Genomic DNA, 26641 nt, shown 5'->3' with positions numbered 1-26641 from the left:
TTATCTGATGGAGATTTCTTTTCTTTATTATTATTTTTAGAACATGACTCGTGTTATGCTACACGTCAATGTTGATACATGAATAAGATACACCAACACGACAGCTCCACAGTTTAACCATCTCTTTGGTTACCTTACCCCTATCCCTCGGTGCTGTGCTGTGCTGTGCTGTGCTGTGCAATGCAACAGAGAGAGATATATATATATATATATAGACAGTCCAATGAATGACAACTATAATTTCACACGCTTTTTGTTTTTTCTTTTTAAGCACAACTTTCATTTCACACGTAAACAGCATGTCGACCAACCCATGCTCAAAACACAGCTCATCGTTCTTTTTTGCTTCATCAGAAATAAGGCTATTTTTTCTTTTTTCCTTTTTTCCATCATAGTATTATGGTAATTCTACTTGGATCATAGAACCCTCCCTTGTGCAATAATATCAAATCTGTACCGATATATTTAAAGGTGAATTGAGTACCTTGTATTTTTACTAATTATTTATGAATTAATCTTAATCAATATTTTTGCTAACAAAGATTTATGTTATTGTTCTTTTGTGCGACTTCAATACCATTACCATGTCAGCAGCACCGCAACTAATCCAGCAACATCGCATAACAAATACAGCCATCAAGAATCGCTTTTTTAAAGGGACCTTTTCTATTAAAAGTGATAATAATATACTAAATTCACACTCACACACACTACACGGATCTAGAACTTAAACCCAAGACTTTGCTTAAAAAAATAATTGTTCAAAACCACTATATTAGTGGGTCTTTTGCTCAAGAATCACTCTCTTAAATTTATAGTTTAATGCTTTTATTTTTATTTTTATTTTTTTACTTAAAGAGGATAAGAGGGTAGAATTAAGCTCAAAGCTTATTGGCTTTAGAATGCACTTTTGGAATTAGATTTATTCCACGGTAGCTAGCTCCAGCAATAAAAATATGTGTCTTGATATGAACTTTCAGAAATTACACACACCAATACAATACATTCTTTATATGAACTTTCTGATTTTATCATTTATATATTTTATTAGTGAAATATTTAAATTTGGAAGGTGAAAAATGTTTATTTATTTATTACATAGTATACATTTGTAGAATATTCCTATAAAATATTCCCTGTCCAGTTTCGAGCGATAAACCTAAATTTACTCGTATCATTCTGCTGTCCAAAACAACTGCTCCTCAAGACGAGTCAAAGTCACTGTTACCCTGAGACGACGAGGTTTCCCATTTCTTAATAAGAAAATAAAAACAAAAACAAAATGACCCAAAACTCGGACTCTGTGTGTGTGTGTGAGAGAGAGAGAGAGAGAGAGAGAGAGAGAGCCTGCCATATCCACCGCAACCAAACGCTTTCTAACCCAGAAGCTTCTCTTTACCTGCCACCGCGTATTTACAATGTATAAAACCCCATTTTTATTAACCAAGTCGTTTTTCTTTTTTTGAAAACAAAACAGAGTATTATTATTATGTTTAGGGTATATAAAAATATAATTAAAAAATAGAGAGAGCCTTCAATCATGGGTTATTAGTCCTCCTCACGACTGACTAAGTCCCAAACTCATACTCAAATACTTTTGTCATCTCTTTGTTTCATTCGTTCTCTTCTCTTGTTGTATCTGAATGCTGCTGCTTGCTGGGTCCTCTTGCTCTTTACTTGATAACGCAAGGGACAGTTGGAGAGCCGACTCTCACCACCTTTGAATTGAACAATTCCCCCATTCCATGTTCAGACAAACCCCTTTCACTTTCGCTGCTGGGGCTTTTTGATAAGCCTCAGCCTCACAGACCCCAGAGATCTGAAACATACATACTTCAACACCATTTATAAGACACAGGTAAGCTCCTTTTTTGCTCCCCTGCTTGATCTCTCTCTGAGATTCAGACATGGCCCGGTTTTTTCTCCATTAGAAAATAAAAAGGTACAAAGTTTTTGTTTGTGTTTGGTTGCTTAGGAAAAGGTGACACTGGATTTGTGATGGGTTTTACTCACTCGATGTGATGTGGGTTTTGGAGTATACTTGGTGTTTCATGATTTGGGTTTTACTCAGTTGATGCGATGTGTGTTTTTCAGTGTATACTTGGTGTTTCATGATTTGCGATATACCAAGTAAATGCTTATGTTGGCGTGAAATTTGAAATGAAAAGTTGATACCCTTTTCTTTCTACTCATTTTCTCCGCAAACAGACAGATACAAGGTCTGGAGATTCATATAGATGATATTTGTTCCCTTCTTACTCGGCTACTTCTCTACTCTTTTAAATATTTTTGCAACGAGGACTGTCTAGACTCCGTCTGTGGAGAAAATACAGAAAAGGGATAGAGTTTGGCATCTTTGTTGTTGAGTTTATGTGTATAGACGACGTTTAAGATTTAATTTTCGTGTCCTTTAATTTTTCGACAGAGGATCACATTTTTACATCGTGTTGCTTTCAGTTCAGTTTTGATTTTTACAAGATCCGTTTTTATTTTATTTTAGTTGTGCTAATTCAGTTTGAATTTCTTTTGTTTTGTGAAAAAAACAGGAACTAAGGATAAGTAACTGGTAGTGGTTCAACTATGGCATCCAGATCGTTTAAGGCCAGCAGATCGAATCTATCATCAAACTCTGATATGCCTGATGCACATGACAAGCCTCCAGTGCCTCCGACTGTGACATTTGGCCGGAGAACTTCCTCTGGTCGCTACATCAGCTACTCAAGGGATGATCTTGATAGTGAACTCGGGAGTGGTGACTTTATGAACTATACAGTTCACATACCACCAACCCCAGATAACCAACCCATGGATCCATCCATCTCACAGAAGGTTGAAGAGCAATATGTGTCGAATTCACTTTTTACAGGTGGGTTTAATAGTGTTACGCGAGCTCATCTTATGGATAAGGTGATCGAATCTGAAGCAAACCATCCTCAGATGGCTGGTGCTAAAGGGTCATCATGTGCAATTCCTGGATGTGATGCAAAAGTGATGAGTGATGAACGTGGAGTGGATATTCTTCCTTGTGAGTGTGATTTCAAAATATGTCGGGATTGCTATACAGATGCTGTGAAAACAGGGGGTAGTATTTGCCCTGGATGCAAGGAAACATACAAAAACACAGATTTGGATGAAATGGCTGTGGATAATGCACGGCCACCGCTCCCACTTCCTCTTCCAAACGGGATGTCTAAAAATGAAAGGAGGTTGTCATTGATGAAGTCAACAAAGTCAGTGCTGATGAGGAGTCAAACTGGGGATTTTGATCACAACCGGTGGCTCTTTGAAACAAAGGGAACTTATGGTTATGGAAATGCCATATGGCCTAAGGAGGGCGGTTTTGGAAATGGGAAAGATGACGAAGTCGTTGAACCAACAGAGTTGATGAACAAACCATGGAGGCCACTCACACGGAAATTAAAGATACCTGCAGCTATTCTAAGCCCGTATAGGTACATTTCTTGCCTTTACGTTTTATCCAGTCCTTGTATCCCCGAAGGTAAACTATGTTATGATGGCAATCTCATTTGCAAAATGATAACTTTACATTTTCAAAACATCATCATTCCACGTATTTCATTCAGATGCATTTCTAAATTAAGTGGTAAGAAGATCCACGTATACATATGTACAGAGTCTTATGCTGTGTGCTCAGCGGTTGATTTTGAGATTGGAGAATGCATTGGACCTATTTGTCACCACACCAAATTTAACTGTCTACAATGAGCTACATCTTTATGTTATCCTGCTGATAGATAGATCCGCGAGATTATAAATAAGCTGCGAACACTTGGTGCATTCCTTTTGAGATCATTCTTCATTGTCCTGAAAATAATTGCCTTTTGCTCTCTGTTGCTTATGTGTTCACAGGCTTCTAATATTTATTCGTATGGTTGTCCTTGCGCTGTTCTTGGCATGGAGGGTCAACCACCCAAATAATGATGCAATCTGGCTTTGGGGAATGTCAGTAGTTTGTGAGATCTGGTTTGCTTTTTCTTGGCTGCTTGACCAACTGCCCAAGTTATGCCCAGTCAATCGTTCTACGGATCTTAATGTCTTGAAGGAGAAGTTTGAAACACCTAGCCCCAACAACCCCACCGGGAAATCTGATCTTCCAGGCATAGATATCTTTGTCTCCACTGCAGATCCGGATAAAGAACCACCTCTTGTCACTGCAAACACTATCTTATCTATTCTGGCTACTGATTATCCTGTTGAAAAGCTAGCTTGCTATGTTTCTGACGATGGAGGTGCACTTTTAACTTTTGAGGCCATGGCAGAAGCTGCTAGTTTTGCTAATATATGGGTACCCTTCTGCCGTAAACATAGGATTGAGCCCAGGAATCCTGAATCTTATTTCAATTTGAAGAGGGATCCATACAAGAACAAAGTGCTGCCTGACTTTGTCAAGGATCGTCGAAGGGTAAAACGTGAATATGATGAGTTCAAGGTTCGGATTAATGGACTGCCTGACTCTATACGCCGACGGTCAGATGCTTATCATGCTCGGGAAGAAATCAAGGCCATGAAGCTTCAAAGAGAGAACAGAGAGGATGAACCTGTGGAGAGTGTGAAGGTTCCCAAAGCAACATGGATGGCTGATGGAACCCACTGGCCAGGGACTTGGTTGAGTGCTTCACCTGAGCATTCTAAGAGTGACCATGCTGGTATTATACAGGTATTCCTCTAGTTCTGGTAAACTATATTATTTTGCTGTCTAACTGCGGAGGGATTGTTCTTACATATTTTGCTTGTATAACTAAACCAATAAAAAAAAAAGGTTAGGGCTGAACACTTATTCACCCTGTTGATGCAGGTGATGTTAAAACCTCCCAGTGATGAACCGCTGCATGGAGCTGATGATGATGCTAGGCTCATCGACCTCACTGACGTTGATATCCGCCTTCCCATGCTTGTTTATGTGTCGCGTGAGAAACGCCCAGGCTATGATCACAACAAGAAGGCCGGAGCCATGAATGCCCTCGTTCGAGCCTCTGCCATAATGTCCAATGGCCCGTTCATTCTCAACCTCGACTGTGACCATTATATTTACAACTCTCAGGCAATGAGGGAAGGCATGTGCTTCATGATGGATCGTGGAGGTGACCGCCTTTGTTATGTCCAGTTTCCTCAGAGATTTGAGGGTATTGACCCTTCAGATCGATATGCCAATCACAACACTGTTTTCTTTGATGTCAATATGCGAGCTCTTGATGGGCTTCAGGGCCCAGTTTATGTTGGAACTGGATGCCTCTTTCGTAGAATTTCCCTTTATGGTTTCGACCCACCTCGGTCAAAAGATCATCACCCAGGTTGTTGCAGTTGCTGCTTTTCTCGTCGCAGAAAGCATTCCTCGGTAGCTCACACCCCTGAAGAAAACCGAGCCTTAAGAATGGGTGATTCTGACGATGAAGAGATGAATCTCTCCCTGCTGCCTAAGAGGTTTGGGAACTCAAGTTTCCTCATTGATTCGATTCCAGTGGCAGAGTTCCAAGGTCGTCCCCTTGCAGATCACCCAGCTGTGAAGAATGGACGCCCACCTGGTGCTTTGACCATTCCTCGTGAGCTTCTCGATGCATCTACTGTTGCAGAGGCGATCAGTGTCATTTCCTGCTGGTATGAAGACAAGACTGAGTGGGGACAGCGTGTAGGGTGGATTTACGGATCAGTTACTGAAGATGTGGTCACTGGGTATAGGATGCATAACAGAGGATGGAAATCAGTTTACTGTGTGACCAAGCGAGATGCATTCCGTGGATCTGCTCCTATTAATCTTACTGATAGGTTGCATCAGGTTCTGCGCTGGGCTACTGGCTCAGTTGAGATATTCTTCTCTCGCAACAATGCCCTCCTAGCCAGCCCAAGAATGAAGCTTCTGCAAAGGATAGCATACCTCAATGTGGGTATTTACCCCTTTACCTCCATCTTCCTCATCGTCTACTGCTTCCTCCCGGCCCTTTCCCTCTTCTCTGGTCAATTCATTGTCCAGAGCCTCAATGTTACATTCCTGACCTATCTTTTGACCATCACCCTCACTCTATGCATGCTTGCTGTGCTTGAGATTAAATGGTCTGGCATTGAGCTAGAAGAGTGGTGGAGAAACGAGCAGTTTTGGTTGATCGGAGGGACTAGTGCCCACCTTGCTGCTGTGCTTCAGGGGCTATTGAAAGTTATTGCAGGGATTGAAATCTCTTTCACCTTAACTTCAAAATCAGGTGGTGATGATGAGGATGATGAGTTTGCTGACCTCTATATTGTGAAATGGTCATCTCTGATGATCCCGCCAATAACAATCATGATGGTCAACTTAATTGCAATAGCAGTTGGGTTTAGCCGAACAATATACAGTGTGATACCGCAGTGGAGCCGGTTACTTGGCGGGGTTTTCTTCAGTTTCTGGGTTTTAGCTCATCTCTATCCTTTTGCCAAAGGGTTGATGGGGAGACGAGGGAGGACACCCACCATTGTTTTTGTATGGTCGGGGCTCATTGCGATTACCATCTCTCTTCTTTGGGTGGCAATCAATCCACCTTCTGGTACCAACCAAATTGGTGGATCATTCCAGTTCCCCTAATAAATAGGTCATTCTTTGCTGTTAATCTGTTCAGTTACATTCCTTTATTTGTTTCATACCTGAACAAGTTAAATCATGCTTTGTGATGGCACTAGCATGTTGTGCTTCTTGTTCCTGTTTGAATTTTGTCCAGCAGTAATCAAGTAACTTGGAGCAATTTGAGTATGACTCGTGTACTATGATGCCATGGGATGGGACCAACAAAGGCATAGCCGCATAGGGATGTTGTAGGTTTCCCGGCATTTTTTTGATGCTTTAATGGAGAATTCATTTGAATGTTTCGCTTTGACTTGGAAGATTAGGATTTTAAAAATAAAAAAAATTATATTGTTTATGGTGCACAGATTATTAATTATGGATTTTTTTTTTCTCTTGTGATATCGATCGACTTGAAAGTTAGTATGAATTCTGTCAGTTTCCTTCCATTCTGTTGTTGCCTATCAGGATTCGATTTATTACTTGCTTATACTTTATGATGGGGAATAAAGTGAAGTCGTCGACATGCAACAATCCAAACATTTTCTTGTCTGGCCGACATAACTACTAGTTAATTTGGTTTTGGGGCGGCGGATAAAGTGATATTTCGAAATTTCTTGTTTTCGAAACACAAGGTTGACCAGTCGACCTTCCGACCTGTCACCGTTTTGGTTTGAAACAAACTTTGATCTGAATTCTGAACAGAACAAATTTTGCCGCTGGTATGAATAATTTAAAAGGTGCAGTGCAGTAGAAGAATAATTCAAGAAAAAAGCCTCATAAGTCGTACCCACATGCAAACTGTGTCCCTAAAGAACTCAGAAAACACAAAAGGCGTGGAACTCAGTTGTTGAAGCAGCAGAGTTGCATGGTCCTGCTCTGCTCCTACTCCTACTCCTATAATATAAAGATAAGACAAACATTGAATGAAACAGACACATCTCCCCCTCCTCCTCCTCCTCCTCGTCCTCACCCCTTTCATAATCAACCACCTGAAAGTCATGGCCACCTCCTTACTTGTGAATCTGAATCTGATCATGGCTGCAATAATAATACTCTGCAATATTTCATCAGTTTCTTCTACAAATACAAATACAAATACTTCTCTTCCTCCACCTATAAGCCCGAGGAATCAAAACGAAGAGATTGGCACTGCCATAGGAGAGATGCAAAGCGGCAACTACTTCACCTTTGTAATGCTGATGAACATGGTAGGCCCCATTGATGAGAGACTAGAAAAGAACGTCACTTTCTTCATGCCCAACGATCAGATGCTATCAGAGGTGGTGTTGCCAGTGGCAGTGGCACATGAGGAGGGGGACGCTGTTACGGATTTCTTGCTTCGTCATTCGATCCCTTCACCATTGCTTTTCGAGTATTTGGAACATATCCCAACAGGTTCAACAATTCCCAGTTCAAAGCCAGGCTACTCACTCAGAGTCTCCAACAACGCCAGCAACAATGCAGGGAGGTATTTCTATCTCAACAATGTCAAAATTGTTAAACCGAATGTATGCGCTGCATCGGCCTCTTCTATTCAATGCCATGGCATAGACGGGGTTCTAGCACCACTAGCACCTCCTCCTCCTCCTCCTTTACCACCCCCTGATCAAGATGATGATTCTTGTTCTGATAAAGCTCCTCCAGCCTCATCATCACCCGTTGATGATAATCCAAATACACCAGCTGCAGTGCCTGCCTCGCCCTCAACTGACCCAGCAAATTTAAAATCATCAGCTGCTGCCTCTTCTCTGTTTCTTTCGTCTCATGAACTAGGTCATGGTTTGAGAATGTCATTGACCAGCTGTGCTACATTGCTGTCCATTTTCATCTCTACGATCTAGTCCTAGTGTACTACTGTGCTATAAAATTTGAAGATTTGGGTACTGCCTGGTACTATTAAGCTAAATATTTATACAAATACTAAGGGTATATTGACCAACTAAATGACATTTCATGAATCAGTGCTGGTTGAAAAAAGTCAAATATACATTTTGGACCCCTCGATTAGAATAAACAACTTGCGAGTTTGGGGTACTATTATAACAAGAGAAAGTAAATGAAGTTCCAAGAAGGGAGTGCTAAGGTAAAAAATGATGAATTGCTTTTGGTAAATTCGTCCAAGCAGTATCGAACACCAAACATAATACACACGAGGTAATATGTATGGTACCTTTCCCCAGACCGGGGCATTGGAAAGCCAAAAGACAGGGCAGAAGCGCGTTTTCTATAATGGCTACAAATTCTCAATATGATCCCAAAATTTCTGATTTAATCACAGAACAATCTGCTCAATCAGTTGACAAATACATTACAAGGGCCAAAACATCCACCAATATTGATACAAGAATTGAAACCCTATTATAAGCTGGACCCCTTAACTTTCTTATTGACACCATCTTTTGATTTCTTTGATTTCCGTTTCTTCGAAACTGCTTTTTCTTTCAACCCTTGAGAGGTCTGCTTTTGCTCCTCATCTTCAAGTTCCTGTATTAATGTCCCATTCTCATCATCACCAACAGAGTGCATCAAATACTTGTCATCCATTACTCTTGTATCTGTCTCTGGTTCAATGACTGACATCCCAGTAAGAGCGTAGTTTACCAAAAATGTGCTTGTTAGATGCCTGTCCATCCTGCTAAAATGCCTCTGGGAATACGACAAGAGACCTTCAAGGACTTCGTCAATGCCTTTTATCTGATAAGACCAAAAATCAATCAGTAAGGCTCTTTTCAGGCCAGGAAAAATGACCACCATTTCAATTTGTGTCCTAGTGTCAACACCAACACAAACATCCTAATCATGCATTTGACAACCAAAGAGATAAAGGGGGAGAGGGGGTAGTGTTTTTAGTGAAACAAAGTTAACCAGATCGGATCTGACAACCCAATAATTTTCATTATTGATTAACCAAAAACCACGATTATTGATCAAGGAACAAACAAGATCCTCTTCAAGCATATCACCATAAAATGCCAGAGAGATCTAAAGCGCAATACCCATTTGTAGGAATTAATGCCAGTACTAAGGGAGGCTTGTCAACACATGCAGTTGACAGATAAACAATCACTAAAATGTATCAAAACCAACATTTAGTGAATATGACAATATCCTACGGAATGCTTTTCTTTGTAACCTTAAAAGACGACACAAACGTAAGTAAAGAGAACTACCTCAGTAATCTCTATTGGATTAAGGATGCTGAAAACTTTAGAAAGCACGAAGTGTGCAACATGACAGAGCTTTGGCTTTGTATTCCATTCTCGAACGTATTCAAATAATAGCTTGAGCTCTTCCTTGCCAAGGGTCTGAAGGGATTTCTCTATCTGCTTTTCATTTTTTCTCTTCCTGCAGACAACATGTATGAGTTACATGTCAAAAGTTCAAGAGAGACCCAGTAAAAGGAAAAGAAAAAAACATAAATAGAAAATAAAAGAAAATGATTCCCGACCTCCAAACTTGAGAAAAACACTCATAAAGCTTATGAGGCCTGCGAAGCTCAAAGGCAACTTGGATTGCTTTAGTAAAGTCAGCATCTAATACAGCATTTTCTAGTTCTTGATTCTTTAAAACACCTTCCTCCTGAATCATAATGAAAAATCCCATGTGTAAATAGATCTATGTTTTTTAAAAGTGAATTTGACAAAAATTTGTTCACATGTAATATCTTAAGATTTCACCTATCAATATAACAATAGATCTTGGAACCAAAGGTAACAATAGCCTGACTTATAAATGAAATTTGGTTAATGCCAGAAATCAATTCTCTTGGATGAATTTGCTCTATTTTTAGATTTTAATATTTCGCATTCCATAAAACTGTATTACCTCTATGCACCCAAAAAAGAAACCAAAAAAAAAAAAACAGCAACTAACCTCTCTACGAAAAGCTTCCTCTTTATCAGAGGCAGTACAATCATACCATAGATTGATGACAGCATCACTGCTGCCAGTTGCAAGCATTTCTGTGTTCTTTCCCACAGCCAAGGCATAAACCTGCAGATTAAATCTTGTCAGTAAATGACATGGAGAGCAAAAATCTACTTTGGTAGGGAAGATAGGAAAAAGATAGCTTGGCCAGCCAGGTTAAAGCTGAAAGGCATTAAAACAGATTTCAAAGGCCAAAACCAAGATCAAGAGATCTCAGCCATGAGAGGATAGTTCCAGTACATCCAACAAATCATAAACCCAACATATTTACGTTGCCATAATTCAACCTACAGTTTGACGACTCCATGTTGATGATTACATGTTTTCAGGTATATTATCAAAACCTACATGTTGATGATCATAAACCCAACATCTTTACGTTGCCATAATCTGAAGGTTCAACCTACATTTTGACGACTCCATGTTGATGATCACATGTTTTCATGTATATTATCAAATCTCCTACACAACTTTTGCTGTGTGACCCAAGGTCAATAAATCACAACTCAACGACAGATGAGTAAATGATAGACAATAACAAACCTTCCGACTCCTCACTTCTAACTTTTAACATACATTATATTGACTAATAAATTGATATGTATATATTTTCAGTACCTTGTTCTCATGCTGATCGTATGTAGCAATGCATTCATCGGTTTTGACCATCCACAGCTTTAACAAACCATCAGCACCTGAAAATGATAATATAGTCAATGCATACATAGCCACAGTTACAAGAGGCGAGGACAACAAAAGTGTGAAGCGAGCCTCATTACCACAAGAAACAAACTGTGTTCCACGAGTAAGGAATGATGCTCTTAATACACTTGTTGTATGCCCTTCAAATGTTTTCAAGCATGAACCGTCGGATATGGCCCATATCTTTATTGTTTTGTCACCAGAAGCTGTTATAACACATTGATCAACTGGAGAAAATTCTACAGACCAAACGCCCCTTTTATGACCCTTAAGTACAACTACTGGTACAAGATCTGGAAGCCTCCAGACACAAGCAGTGCGATCCTGATCAATGAGGAGAACCCAGAAAGTTGAGTAAGGTAGTGCCATAGTTTCACTAAGGTAATATGATAAATATAAAAGAATTAAAGAACCTTAAAAAACTACAAACCTGTGAACCACTACAAACTAAACTATCATTAGGTGCAACAGCTACTGAATTGATATCCTTATCGTGGGCTGCTACACCAGCCTTTGCTTTCAAATTTATAGGCTGTTCCCCATTGTCTGGAAGACCATCCAAAGTCCACACCTTGAGGGTACGATCACTAGACGAAAACATAATATAGGTTATACAAGACTAAACAGTTCCTTAACACCTTAATCAGCTAAATAGAGCTCGATAGAGGTATCCACCTTGAGGTCACAACCCAAGTAATCATTTAACTATTGAAAGCATCACCAGTAAAGGTTGCAATTGTAAACAAAATATAAGACAGAATTTGGTAAAAGGATGGCCTGCAAAGTGCTCACCTACTACCACTAACGAAAAAGTCTTTACGCTTTTTTGAGAAAGCAATAGCTCCAATACTTCCCATGTGACCTATGCCAAGACCAAGGCAACATCTACTTTCTGATTCCCACAACCGAACCTACAGAGGATAGAGTCAGAAATGACAACATATATAATCTATAAACACACAGGCCACATGCAGACACAGGGAGACACAACAGACAGATTCTTAGCCCAATAAAGTTCTTGAAATCTATATGAATCGAGGAGATCCAGTTTCTACCAGCACCGGAGAGGGAGAAAAACAAGCCCACAACTGCCTTATGGCAGACAGAGAAACAGAAACTTACAGTGTTGTCCTTGCTTCCAGTCACTATAAGTGTTCTTCCACAACTTGATACGCAGGTGTCAACACATAGAACAATTCCGGTATGACCTGCCAGCACATAAGAACACGACATGGATGCAACATCATATACTCGTACCTGCATGTTTCCAGGTTAAATAACATTTCAATAACCAAACCATATAACAGACGTCATATTACTTTAATCACATGAATACTTGAAGGATGTACTCGTCTAATGGGTGCACTAGCCTACATGGTATCATGGCCCAATCAAGCTGTATTCGCCCAACTTAAATAGATAGTACCAGGATTACCACAGAAATGTATATTTGTAAACAATGAAAATTTTCAATTATTAATGACACTTCCAAATAAAAGACAACTGACGCTGAACAGATGGATTTTCAGCTAAATAAACACTCTAAAACCAATAATGTGTATGTGTGCAATGTCAAACCTAGTATTTTTATAAAACCAGATTCAGATTCACAAGTTTTGAATCCCCATCAATGAAGCAAGGATTTTCGCGAACATACGTTGATGCATGGTACAAGAATGAAAATGGTGCATAGGAAGCAATGAAAACAAGGAAGCAATGAAAGGTTAACAAAGAACTGAGTTCAAAGACATTTAAGAAAACAAGGATGCAATGAAAAGTTAAAATGTGATATTTTCATTCGAGGAGAGAATTGATCTTCTCAGAGTTTAATAGCATGTACATATTTAGTTGAACCAACCAATTCTACTTGCAAGCCAACAATATGATTAATCTAAGGTAGATAGGAATCTAGTAATTACCTGTTCAATATTTGTGGCAACAGCAAGAAATTGTTCCTCATCACCTAAAAACTTCATATCCACAATCTCATCATTGTATCCTACAAGTCTTTTGCTTAGGACAAATTCCAACGTCCATTCGGGAACCATAACTGGGGAATATAAAAGGAACTCCTGATCGGCAGTCACACAAAGCAGCCCTTTATCTGACGGTAGCATGACAGCAGCAGTGAAACCCCTTTTCGATTCATCCCCATCTGAGGAGGGAGTAACATCTGAGGACTTTTGCTCAAATAGGCAAACTGCACTGTCAAAATAAATAAAGTACCAGTAAACGAACTCACCAAATACAAGCCATTGATTCCAAGGGACTTACAATCATTTAACGCATAACTAACAATTCTTTAAAACCAAGAATTACTTCAAACAAAATATTTTTAGAGCCCTCGTGATTTACCCTTCAGAATTCCAAATCCGTACAACCCCACGTTCACCAACTGTTATAAAACATATTGCAGGTAACCCAGTTTTCTTCCCAGTCTTCTGCTTGCAGGAACTCAAACAGGAAGATAACAGAGGTCCAGAATGGATTGCGCACACAGCTTCAAGGACCTCATATGTTGTTACAGTCTTCATGCAGCTGAAGTCACGAAGGTTCCACAAGATTACAACCTGAAACCATTCTGCAATCAATTTCGAGCTGACATATAAACAGCAATGAAAACAAAAGAGCATGACAAATAATACTCGGTAAACATCCCAGTGAGGCAAAATAAGAAGGATTTTGAAAAAAGATGTCAAGAAGATAAACATTCTAGAATTCATAACAAATAATTGATAATTATCACATAAATATAGACAATCTAATTAAGGTTCACCTCTCCACTACCTATGATCTACTTGCTCTTGACCTCAAATCACCCAAATCATAATTAAATTGGCACACTCGGATCAGATTTAGCTGCCCCTATTACAAAGTCTAGACTCAGAACAATTAAATAGATTACCACATGGATAATGAATGAAAACATACAACCAAGAACTTGATGCACACAGATGCGTAGACATATCACTTAAAATAGAGGTGCGAAGTATTAAGCAAACCCAATATAAGGTCTAGCCTTACCTTATCTCTTCCAGCTGTGAGCAAGGTCGTCCCATCTTCAGATAGTGCCATAGAAGTGACTGTCGAGTGATGCCCATTAAGCGTTGCAACACACTTCTTGGCTAATAGGTCCCAAACATGCACAGTTGTATCATCACTTGCTGAGAAAAGCTAATTAAAAAAATGAGACCAACAATCAGCTCAATGAGTTATAAATAAATAAAATAACTAGTTTCAACCCATTTCATCTGGAAATCGTAAAGACAAAAATGAGAGGTAAGAGCTATGTGGACATGGAGCTTACAAGTGATTTAGTAGGATCGGGATGGAAGAGAACACTAGAAACAACTCCTTTGTGACCTTTAAAGTAATGAGTGCAGAAGCTACCATCAACATCCCAAACAAGAACCTTCCTATCAGCTCCTGCAGTCGCAAGCAATCCCCCAGATGGGTGACAAGCCATTCCCATCACAGGCCCATCATGACCCTATTTTCCAACCAAAAATGCCAGTCATTTGCATTTCTCTTAGTAATATAAGAGAGAACCAAATAGAACAATTTCAATTAGGCATTTAATTACCTTCCAAGAACGCACACACTTGAAGGTGGCGAGGTCCCAAATCCTAATTTGGCGACTGTGGCCAGAGGAGAAGAGCAACTTGTCGTCGGGGCTAAGGGCCAAAGCCGTGACGTCCTCAGAGTCGCCTTCAATGGTCGACCGAATTGAGGCGTTGGAGGTGTCCACGATCTTAATGGAGTCGCCGCACTTGCAGGCGATGAAGGAGCCGTCGGATGAGACCACGAAGGGCCCGCCGGAGTAGAACTGTTGCAGAGAGGGCACGCAACGGTAGTTCTTCTTCAGAGGTAGAGACGCCATGAGATAATTGGTGAAGCTCCGCTCTCCCAGAGATAGAGAGATATTATAGTGTTGCAAGAGACTAATAGGTTCTTCTAAAACCACAACTGTGTGGGAGGTGAATTTAGGGTTTAAGGACGTTGCCCAAAAAACAAACAAAAGGAGGAAAGATACAGTAGGGTTTAAGGAAGGGGCAAAAAAGGGTCAAGCGACAGAGAGGAGAGGAAGACGTAGACATTGTAGATCACAGTGACAGAGGCAGCCCAAGAAATTGGGCCTTAGAGGAAGTGGGTTGGACTTCAGTTTTTCACTGGTGGGCTTCAAGTGCGCCTATATTATAGGTTTCTTTTCCTATTTTTATCGCTTTTCTAGTACAAATTTTCAATACAAATTTATAAAAATTCTATGTATTTATAAAAACCGAACACTATTTAAACATAGAAACACACCCAAAATCAACCCCAAAGTCAACCTTTTGGGTGTGTTTATAAATGGGTTTTGAGTGTGTGTAATGATGGGTTTTGGGTGTGTTTATATGTTTAAATAGTGCTTGGGTTTTTTTATAATTTCAACCCCCATTTTGGTGTTTTAGTGAAACTCCCAATTTTCAACTGGTAGCTCTTGCCGCAGTAGAAGGCAGCTGATCTAACCAAACGTGTCGAGAAGGAATATGATGACCAATAGCCGCCAACGCATCCGCTACGATAATTGCTTCACATAAAATATGGTTGAAGGTAATGACTTGGAAGCAAGGAATGAGGGCTCTTACATTGTGGACGATAGTGAATAATCTCCAAGGAATCTGCATAACCCATTAATGGCTTCAATGAGAATGTTAGAGTCACCCTCCACAATAGTTCACAAAGTGAGTTTACTTAATATTAATATAAATATAGATGAAACATTTAGTTTGTAACGAAGGAAACCAAAAACTTTGATATTATATTATATATCAATTAGGGTTTTTTTTCTTCTTTAGGAAATTTGTATAAATACCACCTGAACTAATAAGGGCGTGCGTATTTACCACCCAATGAATAAAATTTGACTGATTACCGCCTAGACTTCAACTTTAGTGCAAATCTACCACCTCGGTTAGATTTAACAGAAAATCTATATTAAATGAAGTTACATAAGGGCAATTTTGCTATGCACTTAAAAAAAATAAAAGAAATTAAAAACAAAAACAACCCCACACTCAAGTCCCATGGTAGCCCCCACCCACTGCTCAACAACCCTCTTCTCTCCCTCTTCTTCCCCTTCTATCAATTAGTTTCAACAGAAATTAAAGAGGAGTAGAACATAAAAATAAAGATAAATTATTAAAATAATAAAATAATTTTGGGGCTGTTCATTTATAGGTGGGTAGGCTACGGTGGTTTGAGAAGGTGAGTGTTGGGGAGGGAGAATGTAACAATAAACACTTATGAAGTTGCACCATTCAAATACCGTATGATTTTATGAATATAATGCAGGTCATCAAATATGATGAACAAATAAGTACAGTTTTGATACACGCGTAATGCATTGTTGTTAAAACATATATATATTCTATTGAGGGACACCATTTAGGGTTCCTTACGAAAAAAAATTCAACGATTCATATCGTCTATTTTTTACGTCTACATTTATAGATCATTCTTACAAAAAATTAGACAAATCGAAAACCGTTTCAACATTCAATTATTTCATACAAAATCAATGAACACGGTACTTCAATAAAATCCTAAAATTTCAATAATCATTTGAGTGGTCAAATGATATCGGATTCGAGTGATTTTTTGTAGAGATTATCTTTTTGAATGAGTATCTACAAAATAAACGGTTTGAATTAATACAAATTTATAAATAAACTCAATTCTAGACATGTATTTATAAAAAAACCCAAACAATATTTAAACATAGAAACACACCCAAAATTAACCCCAAAGTCAACAATTGTATATTTTTTGGGTGTGTTTATAAATGGATTTTGAGTGTGTGTAATGATGGGTTTTGGGTGTGTTTATAAAGTGTTTTGGGTGTTGGGTTTTTTTATAATTTCAGCTCCCATTTTGGGTGTTTTAGTGAAACTCCCTTGAATTAATCAAATACAATACGGAGTGAGCTCTACAAAGATGTCTCTCAAATAAACTTATGTACATACTACAGAGAGAAATGTTCAAACATAAGGCAGTAAGTATGTGACTCAAGATAAGATACTATTAGAATGCTTTTCAAAAATATAAGATGAAGAAAGAAGCAGTGGAGATATCCAAGTGGCGGTGGATCGATCGACCTTAGATAGAGAAGAGATAGATCATCATTTCATGTCAAGAGGATGAAATGGTCATTAACATACCTGCAAAATAGTAACTCTCTCTCCCTCTCTCTTTCTCTCCAGATCAAATGGTCATTATTTCGTTAGAATATATTGATATGTGCATTTGCAACTCGTTTTCAATGCGTAGTAGCAGTAGTGTGTTTTTATGTAAAATGAGATTAAAATACAAGGGGGAGTCTGGCCTACTTGTCTCTGTATCACTTACTGGCTGGGCCTACAAACAAAATGTGTATTAGTAGTTGTGGGTTTTTGCTGAATAATTAGTTGGAGGAGTGATAGGATGGGGGGAAGGCAGCGTGGTCATATCCGTATTTTTCAACTTTGCATTGTTTTTTTTAGGGCTTTTTTTTTTTTGGTAAAGACGAGACGAGAGAGAAAGAGAGAGTAATTATAAAAAGAGGGAAAGGGAGAGGGCTAACAGCCCAATATATATATATATGATATGGAGATAGGAAGGCTTGGTGGTGTTATTGAATTTGAAGGTGAGGTAAGGCATGTGGGTTCTCGCCCTACCCGTTTTTCCCTCTAACCCCAACACAAACTCAACTCCATCTACCAAATCTACCCCTCTATCTCTCTCTCCCACACACACACGCACACAAGAGCACCCTTGTTCATACCTACCCTCCCTCCTGTATATTTATTACTTGACACTTTCTCCACTTCCCTCATCAACACCACACCCCAGTCACGCACATACCCTCCTCCTCCTCCTCCTCCTCCTCCTCTCTCTCTCTCTCTCTCTCTCTCCATCATCATTTGTCCTAGCTAGCTTTTGCTTCAGGAGGAAGAGGGAAGACACCATGATATCCATTGCCTCTAATAATTCCGTCGAAACCCAAAAGCCTGCTGAAATCTCTTCCCCAAATCTCATTTCTGATATTCATCCTACCTCTTCACAACAAAACCAAGTCCCTGATAATAATATTCATTCCCCAACAACCGCCGCTGCCGCCACTACCACCACCAACACCACCAACCATGTTTTCAAGTCCAAATTACCGGACATACCAATTCCCAACCACCTCCCTCTCCACACCTACTGCTTTGAAAAACTCTCCGAATTCTCCGACAGACCCTGCTTGATCGTCGGCTCCACCGGAAAATCCTACTCTTTCTCCGATACCTACCTCATTTCTCAGAAGACCGGAGCCGGCCTCTCCAACCTCGGCATCAAGAAAGGCGATGTCATCATGATCCTTCTCCAAAACTGCGCCGAGTTCGTCTTCGCCTTCATGGGCGCTTCCATGATTGGCGCCGTCACCACCACTGCCAACCCCTTCTACACCGCCGCCGAGATTTTCAAGCAGTTCAAGGCTTCCAATGCCAAGCTCATCATCACTCATTCCCAGTTCGTCGACAAGCTTCGAGAAGCTCCTGCCGACGGCGCCGCCCCCGACCAAAATAACTACCTGAAACTTGGCGAACACTTTAAGGTTGTCACAGTAGACGATCCTCCAGAGAATTGCTTGCATTTCTCGGTGATCTCGGAGGCCAACGAGACGGAGCTTCCGGAGGTGGTGATCGATCCGGAGGACCCAGTAGCGTTACCATTTTCTTCGGGGACGACGGGGCTGCCCAAGGGTGTGATTCTAACGCACAAGAGCTTGATCACCAGCGTGGCCCAGCAGGTGGACGGGGAGAATCCAAACCTGTACTTGAAGGAAGACGACGTGGTACTGTGCGTGCTGCCGCTGTTTCACATTTACTCGCTGAACAGCGTGATGCTGTGCTCGCTAAGAGCAGGGGCGGCAGTGCTGGTGATGCACAAGTTTGAGATCGGGACACTGCTGGAGCTGATACAGCGGTACCGGGTGTCGGTGGCGGCGGTGGTGCCACCGCTGGTGATAGCACTGGCGAAGAATCCAATGGTGGCGCATTTCGACCTGAGCTCGATTAGAGTGGTGTTGTCGGGAGCGGCGCCGCTGGGAAAGGAGTTGGAGGAGGCGCTCAAGGGCCGAGTCCCTCGGGCAGTCTTGGGTCAGGTACGCAAACAATCAATAAACAATTTGCATATATACCTTGATTGCCATTTTCTTGGGAGGGAAAATAAATGTCGCTAGATCAAAATAGATTAAAAGCTAATTGGTAACACGAAATCATCTATATAGATGCATTTACTAAGCATAATTAGTTGAGTTGCATTTCTATTAGTCTGATTTTAGATGTGAATTATCATATGGAAATACCAATACGCAATTAATACAGACAAGTCGCCCAGTCAATTGTGTCGTTTAAGTGTGTGTTGAGAAACCAACTTACGTGGTCATGTTCATCTGTTCAAATCCAACTGCCACCTCTGCTCTCTTTTGTGCCTCCCACAATTTGGCCGTTTTATAGCCTCAAAGTTCGGTTGCGACTTTCAAAGAGTAATGCTACATTTATTACATTTTTATTCCATATTTCTAATACCATATTATGTAACATGTCCATATTATATGTCACACAAATTAAATGAATTAAGTGTATTTTAATAAATAAAATTAAAAAAACAGAAACTAGTATTTTACATAATGTGGTCTATGCATATCAGTTGCCACATCATGTGGTATAAAAATATAGTATTATACTAAAAGTTATCATTCCAAAATGAGGTGTACTTAACGTAGAGCATCTCCAACCGATATGTCAAATTGTTACACAGACATGAAATGGTAAAAATTGAAGATTAAAGTTGCTTCAATCGAGTAATCAAATCCTACATGGATTTGAAGGCTAGAAGAGATATGTCAAAAATAACATATCAAAAAGTTTGATGCCAAATATTATATTAATATTTTTTAGCCATAGACCCCATTATCATTTACTATCTTTTAAAACTTTATGCATTATATGAGCTCCATTTACATTTAAAACTATAATAAAATAATATGATATTTGGCATTTTTGGTATAGTTAAATTGTTTCCAAAATGTCAAATTGACATATAAGCCATCAAATTCAAAATTAACATTTTGCATTTGACATCTCCCTCGGATATGCTCTTACATAACTAAGTCCTCATGCGGCAACCCAATAAAATATTCCCTCCCTCCCTAACTCATGCAAGTGGGTACGTGTCTAATGGTCTTCGTTTTTCCTTCACCTACCAAAACAAACAGATGCCACGTGATAGGTCCTAGTCCTAGAAAAAACGTTCACGTGTCATCATATATACCATACCATCTTCTCATTACTCACTAGGATCCATCCATTTGAACATATATTAATTTGTAATTTTTGCTTGGACAATGAGATATTGGAGCCTGAAACAGCGATGATCAATGGAATTGAAGACCAGTCGTCATCTACCTCTTGTTAATTTGTTGGATAAAAAATGTGACGATAAATAACGAACGTTTATTCAAATACTTAGAATTTGGTTATCAATTATCTTAATTTACATATATATATATATATTTGATTAATTAACTAATTAAGGAATTATTGTGTAGGGATATGGGATGACTGAAGCAGGGCCGGTGCTATCGATGTGCTTGGCATTCGCGAAGGAACCGTTGCCAAGCAAGTCAGGGTCATGCGGGACGGTGGTTAGAAATGCAGAGCTCAAGGTCATTGACGCTGAAACTGGTTGCTCCCTTGGCTACAACCAACCCGGCGAGATTTGCATCCGCGGCTCTCAAATCATGAAAGGTACGTACGTACGTACTTACTTGAAGATTATAAAAATGTCTATTGATTGAACCATGCATATATATAATGTGTTAATTACGTACTCTACTAGGGTATTTGAATGATGCGGAGGCAACGGCAACGACGGTAGATAAGGAGGGGTGGCTTCACACTGGTGACGTGGGTTATGTGGATGATGATGAGGAGGTTTTTATTGTGGACAGAGTGAAGGAGCTCATCAAATTCAAAGGCTTTCAAGTACGTTATATATAATTAATACTTGATATAAATTCGAAATATAATTATATAATAAGTTAACCTCTTGGTCTTGGTGAATGATGTCAGGTGCCACCAGCTGAGCTGGAGTCCCTGCTTGTGAGCCACCCATCCATTGCAGATGCAGCCGTTGTTCCGTAAGTACATATATACTTAAAGAGGCATGCAGATGCAGTAATGAATCAATTAATTAAGCTAATATTACAACAACATGCAGGCAAAAAGATGAGGCTGCTGGTGAAGTTCCTGTTGCATTTGTCGTTCGATCGAATGGTCTTCAACTTACTGAAGAGGCTGTAAAAGAATTTATAGCAAAACAGGTATATATATATGTATATACCTCTCTCTCTCTCTCTCTCTCTCTACGTAGTAACTTTTAGATTAGAATATTGTTTGTTTGTGTGCCAAAGCAAAATTAATGAATGAAACTTTGAAACAGGTGGTGTTTTACAAGAGACTGCACAAGGTGTACTTCGTCCATGCCATTCCGAAGTCTCCCTCTGGAAAGATATTGAGAAAAGACCTGAGAGCCAAGCTAGCCACACCAACCCCATTGGCCTAATGGCCTTTCTATTATTAAGCAGACGTCGTGTACGTTTTTGTATATCAACCAATTCATGAATCGGTGCTTCTTTCTTTAAATAAAATCAAATTATTGCTTGTTCGCTGCAGTAAAGCAGGCATTATTATGATATTTTTCTTTGAATAATAATGCAAACAGCTCCAAGAATCATGCGCAGTTCCTTAATTTCCTTAATTGTAACAATTAATTCATCTTGTGGTCGTCTTTGTCTTTATTTTATTACTTAATTTAATTATATTATATGTTGTGCTCCTCCTCGGGCCTCCATCCTCTCTCTCTCTCTCTCTCTCTCTCTCTCTCTCTCAGAGTCAAGCTCTCCCTCCCACCTCATCTTACGTAGACCATAGACCTGAGAATATTGTCGACCAATCGAAAGTTCATTCGTAACCAACCAACCAAACGTTCGTAAGTTCGTATCATTCTATAATTGAGGAAGATATATGTTAACATCAAATCGAATTAACTGGATTGGACCAAAAAACTATCAACCTCTCGCTTCATGTGGTTTTTCTCACGAGTTGAAAGGTTGGTAGTTTGGACTTTTGGGTGCAGTCACGAGTCTGAAGAGAGGAGGTTCCGTTGACGAAAAAATAAAAACATACAGTTACAGAGCAACCCACAATAGTTATCTAATTATTTAGAATATTCCTTTTTATTTTTACTTTTAAAGAAAAAACAACTTATTAAAATTAAAATTCAGGCATCATTGCCGCAACCAACCATGATACAAGAGCAGCAAATTATTCTATTGGTTGATGAGACAGACAACAATATAGCAAAATGGTCCCTACTAAATTTTTTGATTTTTTATTTAAGATTCATAAAAAAAATCTTATTTTATTTTTAAAATTTTATGAAATTTTAATTATTTAAATAAATAAATATATTGTATTTCAAATACACGTGACACTGTATTATTAGAGATGTGGGCTCTACCACTACAAGGAAAAACCTTTTTGGCGACCATCACCTTTGGTCGCTAAAAGTTGATATTTCGTCGCCAAATCCTTTTAGCGACGAAATAATTTCGTCGCTAGCTTGGTCGCCTAATGCTCGTGGCTAAAAGTACAAGCAACGAAAGGCGGCGAAAACAAATTTTCGTCGCCAAAATCTTTACGCGACCAATTAGTTTCGTCGCCTTACAGTAATAAGTTGGTCGCCTATAAAGACAAGTACCCGCGAAAATACCAAAATTTGCCGTGAATTGAGAAAGGATTGGGCGACCAAATAGATTGATTCGTCGCCGATAAGTTCTGGTGACTACCAAATTTGGTCGCTAAAGCTTACTTAGTTGGTCGCTAATATAGGTATATTTTAACTGTTTTTAATTATTTTATTCATATTTTGTTTTGTGATAATATTAACCTTTTGTTCATTAACACATTGTAATTTCGAAAAACAATAAATTTAGATAAATAGATAAATAGAAAATGACGTGAATAAAGTTCCTCTCATTCAAAAGTACACGAGCATACTAGTTATTCAAGTACACATAACATATCCAAAAATAGTAAGACATAAACGAGTGAAAACTCTCCACTTAAAGACTGGAGGCCAAGCTCCATATATTCTTGCCCTTGGTAAACCCAAGTTCTGCATTAATTATTTCCCCACTCTAAGACTAGGTTTCGACTGAAAAAAAATGCATGTATACTATGCCTTTATTCCAAGTTTTGTAGTCATGATCTTTACCACCTGTGGTATAGGGACTGATCTAATATCGTGGAATTCCCAAACACTCTGCCAATTGTTGCTTGATCTTTCCAAACTCATCAATCATCTTCCTTTACAAAAGAAATAAAACAAGGAAATGCCAATGGTCAAGAAGATGCCAAATCCAAGAAAATTTTAATATAAAAATATATATATAGAGAGACCAAAAACAAACAATTTTAGACAACACAATTACAAGAAATCTTGCCCACAAGTTGAAATTCACAACCTTAAATAAATAAGCCATTAAAAAAAGTCCGGATCTACATAAGAAAATTGGTCATCAATATTTAAGAATGTTTGAGAATGGTATTTGAATTCATTTTTCATACCTCTCTATACCAACTGTCTAAAGTATACCTTTGTGATAATAACAAATACCACAAATGAAGAAGGAAAACAGTTCCGAAAAATCAATGTAAAGACTAATATCATGCATAGCACAAACCCATTAGAAAACATAAATCATAAAATCCAAAGTAAAATCCACACCTTAACCAACATGGGTTGCATAACTTCTCAACACAATACAAAACACGTATGCCATTTTAATACCTTTAAACAACACCACAATGACATTGACAACCACTATAGTTGTTAATAAGAAAACAAATGGAACTGAGGTGTAATGAGAAGAAGAGGTTCTTACCTCAAATGGTCCTTTGTCCAAAACCACAAACCAAATCCTTCCACCTCCTCAAATAATCTGACATGCAAAAACAGGATATTACCTCAGTAAAGTTAGACTCCTAAATGACATTTTTCTAAAGACATTATAAGATAAAGAGAACCACAAACCCAAATAAGGCAATCACTCATTGGCTTTAATGTTTACAATGCAAATAGAAACACTGAACGACAACTTTTCAGTTTCCACTAGAATACAACGAAGAATTGAAATAAAAAGAGATCTAAATGTAGAAAAAGAGAATTGAATTGAAATAAAATAACATGAAAAATTCTTTAAAAGCTAACAGAGGATGATCCTAGTGAAAACCTAGAAGTCTTGAAGATATTCCTTTATCATATTTTCAAGCCCAAGACACAGAGTTTGCTTAAGCACATAGCCCGACATTCCTAATTTTCTAGGCACTTCAATTTGGTCTTCAACCATTGCTAAGCAAAAAGACAATTCAACAAGAAGGGTATGAAGTAGTTTTCATGAAATCATAGATGACCAAATAAACATTTTGTTAAACAATTTGGGCAGGAACACTTCAACTTGGGAAATTCACTAAAAATTCAGTTTGAGTCGACATAGTGAGAAACTTTCCAGATCAGAACTAGACACATAAATCTTCATCACATCAAAATTTCATGGCATTCGAAGTTAAGGAAGCATGTCAAAAACAAAATCCAAAACAGACTGGGCTGCAGAATTTTCGGCTTCCTGCAACATAACAACTACTTTGAAAATTTGCCAAAAATTCAATTTAACTCCGAATTGTATGAAACCAGTTTTGAAATGCTCATTGAAATGTCTAATTATAAAAAATCCAGATCAAAATATTAATCCGAACTAGGTCTTTTGGTCCAGTACATAACACAAGATCACAGATTTCTGCATAACCTCATATTTCATCAACCAACCCAAATCTTAAAAAATTCACCACTTATCAGCTTTGAACATCAAAACACTAAATCATACAAATGTGCCTATTTACTATTGAAAGAGTATTAATCTGAAATTACCAACTACAATAAAAAAATTATATAAAGGCAGAGCTTAAATTGAATAACTAACTATGAAATTTTTACAACAAAAACCACAATGGCAGCTTCAACAATTATGCAGCTTCTCCTGCACTAAACAGCAAAACTCTAAAAGAAATACGAAGTGTCTATAAAAAAAACTTGATATATCATTGAAAAAACGTACAAGACTATAGTGCAATATTGAGTTACAAAGCACAACCAATTAAAGAAAGGAAAAACAGAGGAAAATGCTACCACAAAAACAGAGAGAGAGCGAGACAGAGAGGTTGACCTGATTCCATTCCACATCTATGGACCCAACCAATTCAGTAGAAAATTAAGTTCTAACAAGCAAGTGACACGTATAAAATTTGACTTATAAATTTCATCACCATGAAAAAGATAGAAAAGCACACATGAGTTTTCAGTATAAAAAACCATTGTCAAGATATACGACCTCAACTACACTAGAATTTTTAACAAATAAAACCATATAAAGAATACATACCAAGAACGAGATACAGTGGAGCATGCACCATGACCTTGCTATTACAGGTCTGAAAAACACCTAAGAAAAATCAGTCTCAATCTCCTTCAACCACCAAAAATAACCAATAAGCACTAGATCTAACATTAAAACCTTCAATGAACCATAAATTGCAATCGTATATGACAGAAAATTGATGAAATTGAAAAAAAAATCATACCTTTTCTAGTGGATTTCAGTTTTGGAAAGGGATTTAGGGGCCTGTGGTTTGGGGGGATCTGGGGATTTTGGTATGATGAGAGAGAAGCAGAACCAACCCGGAGACGTAGCAAGAGATAGGATAGAGAGGAAAATGAGAGAGACACAGAGAGAGTTAGGTTTTGGGTTTCTGAGAGGGCTAGCCAGAAGAAGACTATCGAATCTGGTACCAGATTAATACTGTTTTAGAGAAATACTAAGTGGGAAATGAAAGGACAGAGTTTTAATATTTAATATTTTTTTATTCACAACCCGCAACCAAAACAATTAGTCGCTAAGTTACAGCAAATATTTGGGCGGGTCTCACGAATTTTTTTCGCGGCATCTCACATATGGAGACGACGCAAGAAAACTTAGACACGAAACATTTTCGTCGCCAATAATTTGAAGCTTAAGGGCAACCAAAAATGCATTTGGTCGCTAATTTATCACCCAGCGACCTAATATTTTCGTCGTCGTAACAAAATATTTTTTTGTAAATCAATTTATACACCCGACGAAAGTTTTGGCGACGAATTAAAAACTTTCGTCTCATATAACCTCGTTTGGCGACCAAAATATGGTTGGTCGCTAAAAATTTGGTCGCAAAAGACGTTTCTCCTTGTAGTGTACATATGTGCCACATCAACAAACTAATGAAGTTTTTTAAAAAT

At 38.6% G+C, this 26641-nt stretch overlaps 4 protein-coding genes and 1 long non-coding RNA gene across 7 annotated transcripts; 3 read left to right on the top strand and 2 right to left on the bottom strand.

Annotated features, from left to right (window-relative positions):
• Positions 1-1315: 1315 nt before the first annotated feature.
• LOC103333494 (cellulose synthase-like protein D3) lies at positions 1316-6861 on the top strand. Of its 3 annotated transcripts, none has more exons than XM_008236341.2 (4): positions 1316-1858; positions 2547-3452; positions 3871-4678; positions 4817-6861. In XM_008236341.2, the coding sequence occupies exons 2-4, from the start codon at positions 2581-2583 to the stop codon at positions 6572-6574; spliced, it is 3438 nt and encodes a 1145-aa protein (XP_008234563.2). In that variant the 5' UTR covers positions 1316-1858; positions 2547-2580; the 3' UTR covers positions 6575-6861. The 3 variants fall into 3 exon arrangements, with proteins under 3 accessions (XP_008234563.2, XP_016650113.2, XP_088908876.1); XM_016794627.2 differs by having other exon boundaries at positions 1631-1942; XM_089052750.1 differs by lacking the exon at positions 1316-1858 and adding an exon at positions 2070-2219.
• Positions 6862-7444: 583 nt separating this feature from the next.
• On the top strand, positions 7445-8570 carry LOC103333744 (Fasciclin-like arabinogalactan family protein). Its single transcript, XM_008236637.2, has one exon. It carries the CDS (start codon positions 7477-7479, stop codon positions 8392-8394), a length of 918 nt encoding a protein of 305 aa, XP_008234859.2. The 5' UTR covers positions 7445-7476; the 3' UTR covers positions 8395-8570.
• A 62-nt stretch (positions 8571-8632) lies between these two features.
• Positions 8633-15245, bottom strand: TOZ (Transducin family protein / WD-40 repeat family protein). Its single transcript, XM_008236342.2, has 14 exons — positions 14766-15245; positions 14490-14672; positions 14207-14356; positions 13538-13752; positions 13102-13387; positions 12305-12439; positions 11975-12093; positions 11613-11769; positions 11260-11506; positions 11099-11175; positions 10427-10546; positions 10002-10132; positions 9724-9898; positions 8633-9247 (listed from the first exon to the last, which is right to left on the bottom strand). Exons 1-14 carry the CDS (start codon positions 15060-15062, stop codon positions 8912-8914), a joined length of 2628 nt encoding a protein of 875 aa, XP_008234564.2. The 5' UTR covers positions 15063-15245; the 3' UTR covers positions 8633-8911.
• Positions 15246-17785: 2540 nt separating this feature from the next.
• On the top strand, positions 17786-22029 carry LOC103333496 (4-coumarate--CoA ligase 2). The gene is made up of 6 exons (XM_008236343.3): positions 17786-19349; positions 20799-20997; positions 21089-21234; positions 21322-21389; positions 21470-21572; positions 21692-22029. Exons 1-6 carry the CDS (start codon positions 17859-17861, stop codon positions 21812-21814), a joined length of 2130 nt encoding a protein of 709 aa, XP_008234565.2. The 5' UTR covers positions 17786-17858; the 3' UTR covers positions 21815-22029.
• A 1237-nt stretch (positions 22030-23266) lies between these two features.
• LOC148917547 (uncharacterized) lies at positions 23267-26294 on the bottom strand. Its single transcript, XR_016127474.1, has 4 exons — positions 25951-26294; positions 25752-25800; positions 24198-24254; positions 23267-23619 (listed from the first exon to the last, which is right to left on the bottom strand). It is a non-coding gene; the product is annotated as an uncharacterized LOC148917547 (long non-coding RNA).
• Positions 26295-26641: the final 347 nt, after the last annotated feature.

The sequence above is a fragment of the Prunus mume genome, linkage group LG5 (assembly GCF_029339155.1).
Source record: "Prunus mume cultivar Tortuosa linkage group LG5, ASM2933915v1, whole genome shotgun sequence".
NCBI lineage: Eukaryota > Viridiplantae > Streptophyta > Magnoliopsida > Rosales > Rosaceae > Prunus > Prunus mume.
Note: the sequence above shows the minus strand (reverse complement) of the source record. Positions and strands in the feature narration are given on the sequence as shown.